Raw genomic sequence first — 11,784 nt, forward strand, 5'->3', positions numbered from 1 at the left:
TTCCAGGGATGTACCTAAATTTCTCCAGGATTACCTGATATTTTTTTTTTGAATCACTTCAAGAATTTATGGAGGAATTCCTCCAGCGAATAGTATTCGAAGATAAATTAAAAAGGATACATGAACCAGGAAATTATCCTGATATCCCTCCAGGAATTCTCACAGGCCTGCCCCTAGGCATTCTTTCAGGAGCTTCTCTAGGGAATCCTTTAGGGATCACTCTAGGAATTCCTCCAGGGATTTTCATAGGGATTCCTCCAGGGATTCACCCAGGCATTTCTTCAGGATTTGATTCTGGGACTCCTCCAGGAATACCTTTAAGAATTCCACCAGGAATTACTCCAGAAACTCCTGCAGAAATTACCTCAGAAATTCCCTCCAGCAGTTTCTTCAGAAGTTTTCTCATGGATTCCATTAGGATTTTTTTTACAATAAGCGAGGCAATAAGTCCTCCGAGGATTCTTCCAAGCATCAAACATGCCACAAATGAGTCACGGCTGTGCAGGTGTTGGACTTTCTGTGGTTTTGACTTACTTTAAACATATAAGTACTCTGCCGTGAATCGCATATCAGTCCCATCTTTGCTGGATTTCCTATGCAAATGGGACAGATATGCGATTCACGGCAGTACTTACATGCTAAAAGTGCTTTCAGACATTTCTCCAGGGAATCCTTCAGGAATTCACCAAGGGTCTTTCTTTTTTCTGTATTCTCACAGGGATTCCTTCAGGGTTTTCTCTAGGGAATGTACCGTGAATTCCTCTAAGAATTTCTTCTGAAACTCGTCCACGCATTTATTTTTGAACAAATTCCATTTTTTTTTTTCAAAAGTTCCATTATTTCAGAGTTTGCCGGGAATACCTGCAAGAAATTCTTCAAGAATTTCTCCAGGCATTCCTTTCAGAAATTCTCACATGAATAACTCGAGGGTTTCCTCCAGTGATAGTTTCAAGGTTTTCACGAAAATACCTTCAAAAATTCTACCTAGGATCCTGCCGGAAATACGTTTATTGACATTTTTATAGGTTTATGCTCTGAAATGAGTATATGCAGTATATGAGTATTCAAAACAATCTTTAGGGAGATTCTGGCAAGGATGTACTCGGAACAGTGAAACTGAAACTGAAAGGATTATTCTTAGAGGAATAGAGATTCAGGATATCCCTAGATTGCTTATAAGCATAGACAATCTGGATGATTAATTACAGAAAGAACTCCAGTTGGTCCTGGAAGACATGTAGACATTTTGATAAAATCTTTGGACGGTTTTCCATTATGTTCTACTGGGAAAAAATGTTGAAGGAAATCATGAAGAAAATTCTGGGTTAGTCCTCAAAAGAGTTCCTAATTTCCAAAATAGTTCAGCTATACCTAATTTCTACGAATGTTTTGTAGATATGTATTAGCAAAAAAAAACTCTTCAATTTCATCGTGTGGCGTTTAGTTATAAAAACTAGTAGATCAAATTTGCTAAGAATGCTTGCAGCACACCCACCCCCCTTCCCCACCCTGACCGAAAAGCAGGCTACACCCTTGATGCTGTGGACTTCGAAGAGCTTTCGATACTTTCACCAAGCGTGTATGTTACAAACAATCAATAGGATGATGGAACTATCGATCCTAATGCTTGAAAATTTGATTGAATCCCCGATTGGAGAGTCCGACGGTTAAGTTAAGACAGAAAAGGAATTCAAAATGTGTTTCAACCTTCCATGACCATGTTATCTCCAATGATCTAAGCTCTAAGTCAAAGCTCGACTAACTTTTTGAACAAACTAATGGTCTGGATTACGAACAGTTTGTGGTTAGAGATCACTAGAACAAAGTAAAGGAAAGGGTATATTATAGAAAACGGACTATTCGGGGAGCCCGCAACTCACCTTTATAATGCGCCGTGTTCTTGTAGGCCATCCTGGCCGGATCCCCGTTCGCACTGGAATGGTCCTTCGCATCGGCAGCCTGCTGGGCCGCAGCCGCTGCCGCTTGCTGTTCCTTCTTTTTCTTGCTCGCACCAAAACAACCCAAATTCTCACCCTTGGACGAGGCCGCACTCACAATCGCGCTGCCATGCGACCCGTCCGCGCTGCTGTAGTGCGGAATGGGATTTTTGTCGTAGTTGGGATCCTCCACCTCCTGGCACCGGTAGGACAGATTCCGCAGTATACAGACACAGTTTTCCACTATTTTGTTGCCGATGTTGGACTTCTCGATCGCTATCCGCACCACGTACAGCAGGGAATCCACTAGACCTTCACACTCGCGCAGCTTTTTCCTCGCATACTCTCCGGCGGAGCTCACGTTCCGCAGGATGCCGGACGCATTCCGAAACACGGTGCTCCAGCAGGTTTCACCCGGGTTCGTCGGATCCCAACCCGAGTGGGGAATGATAATGTACGACACAATCACTATGATCGCATCATCGATGATGAACCGCTTCAGATCTTCACACGAGGACATGTTCCAGATGATACCGGTTACCAGCTCCTTGATGTCGGATTCGGATGTCCGCCGGAGCAGGTGGATCAGCGCCTGGATGCCTCCGGCACTGTTGATTGCACGTTTGTTTTCGTCGTTCTGTCGACCGTAGGAAAGGTTTCGCAGGGCACCACATGCATTTCGGTACACGTCAGTGTTTTCATGACCTAGAAGTTTGACCAGCGGAGGGATGCCGCCGAGAGTTCGTGTTCGCTGCTTATTCGGGTCATCCATGTAGCACAGATGCTGCAGATATGCGGCGGCGTTGGCTTTGATGGCGTTGTTAGGATGACTGAGGAAACCGATCACTTCGGTTAGGTTGGGATCTCGCCACTTCATCTGGCGCTGGTCATCGAGATCGGGGCCATCTGGGCCTCCCCCGCCAGGCCGATTGTTACCCCCAGGGGAGGTAATGATGTGATGCTGTAGAAAGACGTGGTTATGAATTTGTAGGTTTTGCATATGCTGAGGGAGATCATCCTCGCCGTCGTAGTAGCAGGCACCTTCCGGAGGGACACCCCTCTGACTGGCACTGGCCGCTTCATAGGCAAGCTGTTTCGTGGCGTACGTCGGTTCGCTGGCACCGGATGGATCCATATGACCGTGGGAACTGATCGTTCCGTAGGGAGGAGTTGACACATATCCGTAGACCATTGCCGAGGGGTTGTCCGGATAGAGCCGATCGACTGGACCTCCGGGAGATGGTGCTATTACGTATTCGCCCATTTCGTCGTACTGTCCCTGCATATATCCCGGTGGTAGGAGGTTGGCCGATGGATTTCCCATCTGAGGCACGTTCATGGGGAGCGGTATCGAGGATTCACTGTTTTCGCTGGAATTGTGAGGCGTCGAGCGGTCATTGATCTGATACTCTCCGAGGTAGGACTGCGGATGAGGCGGATGATGCACACCGGCCGGATCATAGCCGGAATCCGTATACTGTGAGTAGTGTTCGTAATCTTGGTAATGCGTCTGATACTGTCCCTTGTCGCCGGGTCCTGTCATGTTTTTCCCACCGGGTGCCATATGCGATTGCGAGGCCGCTGCTGCCGCGGCCATCTGTTCCTGCTGGTCCAGATGATTGTAGTTCATGTACTGCGACCGAGTCGTGTAGATTCCCATCGGCATCGACACGTAGTCGATCGGTTGTCCATCGGGTCCCATTTCGAGAGGCATTGCTACATAATCAAACGGTTGCCCATCCGGTCCCAACTGCTTCACCTCGCGCACGACCTTCGTGACAGTCGTGATTTGCTGCGTCGTTTGCTGTTTGTGAGTGCGAGCAATTAGATCATCCTCACTATGCATTGATGATGGTTGATTTTCTTGGGGGGAGTAGTTTCGGTAATTGCGTTAACCGCCGTAACTAGTTTCAATACTCTGTTCCTCTTAGTAACTAAACAGTATTGCACACGATTTCATATATATGTAAGTCTTTTCTTGCACACTGGGCTATCGGATGATGATGATCATCGCAAAATCACTAAACTTTTACTGTTCTTGTGTTGCATGTCGTATAAACTGGAAGAACTGTAAGTGTAAGAGAATTGCAATTAATTATTTTTACTATTAGGCAAAATGGGCGAAAGCGTCTGTAAATTCAATGAAAGTTTGTCTGTGGGCAGTTTATCGGTTTATGAACAGAATGTGAGAATTCCTTTTGTGTTCGATCACGTTCACAGGAACAAATACTGTAATAAAAAAATGAATTCTAGCTAGGTAATCCTATGAACCCGGTGTTACCTCTTTTCAGAAAACATGAAATGGCAAACTAGCGTGTCATACCTCGAGCATGCGTTCTTGTCAACAACGCAATCGGCGCTACACTCGTCTCTGAATTCACAACCAACGATGTATGTGTTGTCATAATTGATGTAACTGATGCCATACTGGAAGTTGCATGGAATCCTGATATATCTCCAATAATTACTGATTGGACTCAACGAATGCTCAAAAATTGACATCTTTTCTCGACATTACGATGTGCAGAATTTAGGGAACTGATTCTTTGTGAGTGCTCCCAAGGAAAAGTATTATCATCGCTTTTGTCGAATATCGTAGCGGTTACGTTCTTGAGGCAACTTAAAAATAGCGGTTTTCCCACTTTCCTAACACTGTTGGTATGAAGAAGAATGAAGCAGGAAACACTCTGATGAATAGTGTGAATTCTCTCTCTAGTTCCGCATTTCAAGAGCTTCGTTTTAAAAATTGTCTATATTCTTACGCAGGTAGACTGCTGCCTATGATCGCATATCAGTCCCATATTTGCTGGGCTTTCTATTAATATGGGACAGTTTTGCGATCCTAGGCAGACTGTTGTGCAGATGCGATCACACTCAAGAAGTCGGAAATGTTGTGGTCAATTTCGGTGTTAATGGATAGCAGATGCTGCAAGGAACACCGCAATATTTGCGTACCAGTTTTAAACAACAATCTTAAAAAGTTTTACGGATACTTAAACAAAACCAGTTTTATTTTATTTTTCTTCAATATGCTCATTAATCTCAAAACTCCACCTCAGACAAATTATTATCGACTCATTGAATTCTTTGACCCTTCAGCTTCCCCGCTCCCAAACCCAAACATGTTTCACTTCATTTCAATACTGAGACGACGCACTGCTTCCCATCGATTCAACAGTGCCCGGACATCAATGAAACACTCCACTTCCAAGCACATCCCATACTGTCCGGGGGTTTCCTAACCCCCCCCCCCCCCCCCCTTTCTGTAGCACCACTTTGTCTCAATTGACAATTTCGTTACTCGATAAGAGCCGCTTCCGGATAAATAAATGCCACTATAATTAACCTATCACTACTGGGTTCCCCATTCGTTCTTCCACCCACAGTCGTCTACTGGCGCTGTGGCGGTGAGCGAAGGCGAACGCGTACCCCGGTTTTCTTCGGTGCCGTTCACCCGGAACGTGCCTTCGGGAAAACCTCCACCTCCCGGAAAGAAATCTTTTTCTTCTAGGTGGTTGTTGTTCGCTTTATTGGGTAACCGCGGGGATTACGGCGATGACTACCACCGGCGCGGTCGCAATCGTCGTCGAAGGATTCCTTTTTGACACTTTCGTAGAATAGTAGGATAGGAAAAGGTCGCTCCGACGACGGCAACGAAGGACGTGTTCCCCAGCGATGTGGGACTAGTTGGGGAGGCTCCTTTTCCTTTCAAGCGGCAGTTGTTTCTATTTTTGGAGCCACCGACTTCGGCGGCTGGGCGGGGTGCGAGTAAGGTGTGATGGGCGTCCTCGTAGCCCCGGCGCGACTGCTGCTGCAGTGTATGGCTATGCTTTTTTGCGACTGTATCGTCTTCTTCTGTGCAGTTGTTATCAATTCAAAGACACTTTAGCTTTGGCGTTTCCGTCTGAAATAGGCAAAAAGAGAGAAAGAAAAAATGCTATCAGTAAGGTTGTTTCGTTAGGTGGCTGATATTATAAGACCTGTTTAAGTAGCAGGAATGGAAGAATTCTTTTTATTGCGTAATGTTTGTTTTTGTTTGCTCTTTTGTGACTAATTTCTTACCAACACTAAGTGTACTTTATATTTACTAAATTAAGCATTACTAATTACTAATTGCAAGCATTTCAGTATACCTTAAAGAATTTCAGACATCCAAAAGGCGGCAGAACAGGTTTAATAAGATGAGTCGAAACTTGAACTCTTAAAAAGCGAAATCAAAAGCTTCGTGCAACGATTAGACTTTGATTGATTGATATTCATGAAATGTGCGAGTGTTCAAAAGATAGTTACTATTGTCAGCCAGCCTTACCCACAAAATCTCAATTCATTACAAGAAGTTACAAGCAATATTTTTTTTTTGATTGGGATCGAATGAAAAGACAACATTTCCCACTAGATTAGACCATCATAATTTCAATCCATCTCCGACCTTCACTTTCGTCCGAAAAAGTAGAACAAAATCATAAATCACCGGGCGGACAGCATTGGAAGTCGCAACAGTTTTTGTTCCCCTTCGACCTCACTATCTCACTGGAGAATGAGTGTGATATGGAATGAACTACACAGTAACTGGGCTTGGTCTGCGTAACCAAATTGCCTCTTCTCTATTGTATTCAAATTAGGTATACCTACTATTTATTGGTCCGGCAGACTTTAGATGAACCAACACTATCACTAGTAGTATGTTAAGAGGGAAAGAGCCACCAGGTCTGGGCAGTGGCCAGATACATTGTATATCTGTGATTACAGCATGGTCGATACAGAGTATACAGTTTGATGCGTTTACTACTCATCAAACAGTTTGATGTTTAATTAAAGATTAATTGTAGATAAATTTACAATTTCAATCTTTTCTTTAAGATTTTTCGATGAGAGACTTTGCAACGAAAAGTGTCAATTTTTTTACTATATATTATGTAATTATTTATGCATCAAACTTCTCATATCAATATGAGCATTTACCGGGAGTGTGACCGTACAGAACAGAGACGTGTAAATGTTCATCTAATTTCATCCGAAGGAGTAGGATTGTGAAAAGGAACAAACTATGTGCATTAGTGGAATCGAGTTCAGCTAGCCCTCCAGGAGACGATGATGGTCAAGTGGCTTCGTAGCTTGAAGGAAAGAAGCGCCTGTCTAGCAAATTGGAAGTCCTGGGTGCGGTTCCGATTGAAGCACGTGGATGTCTTTTCGCAATTCTCAATTTGTTCATCAAACACGTGTTTCTGTTGTGTGCATGAATCTTTTTCTTCTTGATCTAAGCATGATGTCATAGGTAGCACTTTCATGATTATCAGCTGACATTTGACCATTTTTGGCACTTGTATTTCGTGTGGCAGACACGAAGATACTCTATGCTTAAGAAAGTACATGGAATGACCAGTATGAAATGTTCCTGGACCAATCGAGAATTGAACCTAGAATGGGTTTTGTTGAAAACACGCGCGTTTACCGCCTTAGTTATATGAACCCAATATCTATTGGTCAGAGCAATTAAACTAATCATCAATTTTACATCAAACTTGTACTCTGTGAACATCAGGTTGTGATGCCGAAATCAGCTGTGGAAAGTAAACTACCAATCTGGATACCTACACAGTCTTTATCAAATTTCATGTTGTAGGTAGTAGGCAGCACTATATACTACAGTAGTAGTAGTTAGTCCATAGCTCATAGACCATAGGTCAATTTTCGTTTGTCATATTGCTGCTGCAACAGACCGGTCACGTTTGTACTTGGGTCGAACATTTACAGGATCACTCGTTTTCAGTGAACTAAACTTATTGTTTAATCAACACACATACGCACACACAACACACATACACACACACCGCGATTGATGAGGACACCGTTTTGTTTGCTTCGCTCATACACGAACATTATTCTACGCCTTCTCTCTAGATTGGTTTACTGCTGCAGTCTGCCGTCGGTACGTGGCAGCACTAGTACGAATGATAGTGCCCTGGTCTAGTAGCCTTTCGTTCTCGGTCACAGCAATAATGTGCCCGGAGGAGGATAATAAATATGTTATGTTATTGGAGAGCCACCACACATTTGATTGGTATGATGTGCTGAGAGGTGGTGGTTGTGGTGGCTCCTCCTCACCCAAACCAAACACCGGTCAATCTCAGGGTTTTGAGGCAACAATCAATTGTCGCCGTCGTCGTCGGGAGGACGATTGATGAATGTGCTTCGCCGCTGATAACACGCCAACGGGTTCCACACTGGCCGCGGCCTAGCCTAACCGTGTGAAAATACCAAAAACTAGGTGCGGTTGTTAAAGCGGAATAAACACGGACACGATAGGTATCTAGTTGAAGTACTTTATTTATTTGACGCCGGGAAGGTCAAACGGGAGTATATTGGGAGCAAGTCACGGTTCAATTGATAATGGGGGAATATGTGGCAGACCAGTCTGAGAAGAACTAACCGAGGTGTGATAAAGATAGCTAGATTTTTACTTCGACGGCAGAGAAAGTAACAGTTCTTTCAATTGGGTTTTTAAATTTTGAAAAATGTATCGATTTTTTTTATTTTATACGAAAGAGCACCTTTTTCTGAGCCAGTGTGTTTTTTTCGGATTTTTAGAACTTTATTTTGGCACCTAAAATCAATTTCAAAGAGATTTTTAGAAATCACCTTTTGACAGCTGGGCCCAGTACAAACTGCGACGAGGGGTGATTCGACAAATCGCTCCCATACAAACTTCAAATTGATTTTTGAATAGGTTCCCGGGCACCAAAACTCATGAAAATTTGGATTTCGGCTCAGTTTGACATGCAGATTCAGAATATCGAATTATCTCAACACCGTTAAAGAGACCAATTGAACACTTTGGGCGTTTCGTAGTAGTTTGTGCACAAAATTCGAACAGAATTAGACTACAACGGACCAGATGTTCGCTCATCTGCCAGGAGTTGCATAAATGCCGCGAATACAACGTGCCCACACTGCACTTGTTCATCTATTTCAAATCGGCGTATGATACAATCGATCGAGAACAGCTATGGCAGATTATGCACGAATACGGATTCCCGGATAAACTGACACGATTGATCAAGGCGACGATGGGTTCGAGTGATGTGCGTAGTTCGAGTATCAGGGACACTCTTGAGGTCCTTCGAATCTCGCAGAGGGTTACGGCAAGGTGATGGTCCTTCGTGCTTGCTGTTCAACATTGCTTTAGAGGGTGTAATAAGGAGAGCGGGGATAAACACGAGTGGAACGATTTTCACGAAGTCCGTTCATCTGCTTGATTTCGCTCGTAAATTTGAAACGATTGCGGAAACGTGCATCCGACTAAAGAGTGACGCCAGGCGAATCGGACTAATTATTTATGTGTCTAAGACAATGTACATGATGGCAGAGCCAAAGGGCTTCTGGGTGGGAGGAATCATTGCGTCCGCCATCCCGAATTTCTATCGACAGTGATGAAATCGAGGCGATCGAAGAATTCGTGTACTTGGGCTCACTGGCGACCACCGACAAAGACACCAGCAGAGAAATTCAGAGACGCATTGTGGCAGGGTTGGAACCGTTTCGATTGCGTGTTGCTGCACTTCTGATCATTTAGCTTGTTCACTTTGGCCAGAATCCAGAAAGATAGCAATATCGACTTCGAATACTGGTGGGGTATTCCATTTATCCAGCGGTATGTTGCACGATACACTGGGCATGTTGATCATCGATCAAGACTGATAGAGAATCCTTCGTCGTTTGCCGTTTTGTACTTTACGTTGACTGCGGATCCTAAGCTTACCAACATGCAGCAAATATCTAAAGGTTGTTTCTTAGTGAACTCACGAACTGGATTCCTGTACTTCTTGTCGGGATCCATCGTGATAGCTTTTTTCCCAAACTGGATAAAATTTGTTGGATTGGCAATCATGACAGGAATTGGCGTAGAGTTCAATAAGTACGCTTCTGCATTATATTTTTTTTAGCGCCACCGCTGTTCTAATACTTTCCGGACCACCTTCAAGGATCGAGCAACATTCCTGTCCATAGTCGACCCTGATTCTGAATTCACCGCTTTCCTGCGAGTCTACTACCAGAATGTAAACGGTCTCTGCACGAAGACTGATTACGGCTATCGCTGGCTGCGATTACGGTTTGACTGCCGCCCTTTCTAAAACGTGTTTGGACAGTCGCATTTGCTATGATCAACTTTTTGAACATCTATAGGGCACTGTACACCACGGCTGCTAAGATTTTTTTCTTAGACTTTTACGTTTCGTGTCCTTGTTGTTACGATTAAATTTTCGTTAGGTTTTGAACTTTCTCAGCGAGCTCTATCTAAGATTCTTTTTGGGGTTCCTTTAGAAATTATCTCTGGGATTCCTTTCGAGTTCTGAGATTCTTAAAAGGTTCCATCTGAGATTCTGGGGTTTCCCACTGAGTTTCGGGAATTCCTCCGGAAATTCCTCCAGGAATTCCTCCGGAAATTCCTCCAGGAACTCCTCCGGAAATTCCTCCAGGAATTCCTCCGGAAATTCCTCCAGGAATTCCTCCGGAAATTCCTCCAGGAATTCCTCCGGAAATTCCTCCAGGAATTCCTCCGGAAATTCCTCCAGGAATTCCTCCGGAAATTCCTCAAGGAATTCCTCCGGTAATTCCTCCAGGAATTCCTCCGGAAATTCCTCCAGGAATTCCTCCGGAAATTCCTCCAGGATTTCTTCCGGAAATTCCTCCAGGAATTCCTCTGAAAGTTCCTCCAGGCGTTCCTCCCGGAAAATATTGGTGGAACTCCCTGGAAGAATTCTTGGGGGAACACCCGGAGGGACTCCTACAAGTATTCCATGAACAAATTCTGGAGGAGCTCTTGAGGCAATTCCAGGAGAAACTTCCGCAAGAATTTACAGGGAGAATTTCTGGAGGAATTCTCGAAGGAATTTTCGAAGGAACTCCTGGAGGGAATGCTGGAGGAATTCCCAGAATATTTTTTGAAGGAATTTCCGGAGGAATTCCTGGAGGAATTCCCGGAGGAATTCCTGGAGGAATTCCCGGAGGAATTCCTGGAGGAATTCCCGGAGGAATTCCCGGAGGAATTCCCGGAGGAATTCCCGGAGGAATTCCCGGAGGAATTCCCGGAGGAATTCCCGGAGGAATTCCCGGAGGAATTCCCGGAGGAATTCCCGGAGGAATTCCCGGAGGAATTCCCGGAGGAATTCCCGGAGGAATTCCCGGAGGAATTCCCGGAGGAATTCCCGGAGGAATTCCCGGAGGAATTCCCGGAGGAATTCCCGGAGGAATTCCCGGAGGAATTCCCGGAGGAATTCCCGGAGGAATTCCCGGAGGAATTCCCGGAGGAATTCCCGGAGGAATTCCCGGAGGAATTCCCGGAGGAATTCCCGGAGGAATTCCCGGAGGAATTCCCGGAGGAATTCCCGGAGGAATTCCCGGAGGAATTCCCGGAGGAATTCCCGGAGGAATTCCCGGAGGAATTCCCGGAGGAATTCCCGGAGGAATTCCCGGAGGAATTCCCGGAGGAATTCCCGGAGGAATTCCCGGAGGAATTCCCGGAGGAATTCCCGGAGGAATTCCCGGAGGAATTCCCGGAGGAATTCCCGGAGGAATTCCCGGAGGAATTCCCGGAGGAATTCCCGGAGGAATTCCCGGAGGAATTCCCGGAGGAATTCCCGGAGGAATTCCCGGAGGAATTCCCGGAGGAATTCCCGGAGGAATTCCCGGAGGAATTCCCGGAGGAATTCCCGGAGGAATTCCCGGAGGAATTCCCGGAGGAATTCCTGGAGGAATTTCCGGAGGAATTCCTGGAGGAATTTCTGGAGGAATTCCTGGAGGAATTTCCGGAGGAATTCCTGGAGGAATTTCCGGAGGAATTCCTGGA

The 11,784-nt window shown here is 45.0% G+C and overlaps 1 protein-coding gene across 10 annotated transcripts in view; it reads right to left on the reverse strand.

The window, feature by feature from the left end:
* The window catches only part of LOC109410662 (catenin delta-2), a 43,819-nt gene that overhangs the window by 8,667 nt on the left and 23,368 nt on the right, over positions 1-11,784 (reverse strand). For 8 of the 10 annotated variants that reach the window (XM_029875791.2, XM_029875789.2, XM_062856394.1 and 5 more), the window contains exon 2: positions 1,881-4,005. In XM_029875791.2, the coding sequence (XP_029731651.1) occupies positions 1,881-3,783 (1,903 nt within the window). In that variant the 5' untranslated portion in view covers positions 3,784-4,005. Of the gene's footprint in view, positions 1-1,880; positions 4,006-5,283; positions 5,864-11,784 lie in introns of those variants that run through there. The other 2 variants (XM_029875792.2, XM_029875790.2) reach the window with 2 other exon arrangements.

This window comes from Aedes albopictus, chromosome 3 (genome assembly GCF_035046485.1).
Source record: "Aedes albopictus strain Foshan chromosome 3, AalbF5, whole genome shotgun sequence".
Classification (NCBI taxonomy): Eukaryota; Metazoa; Arthropoda; class Insecta; order Diptera; family Culicidae; genus Aedes; species Aedes albopictus.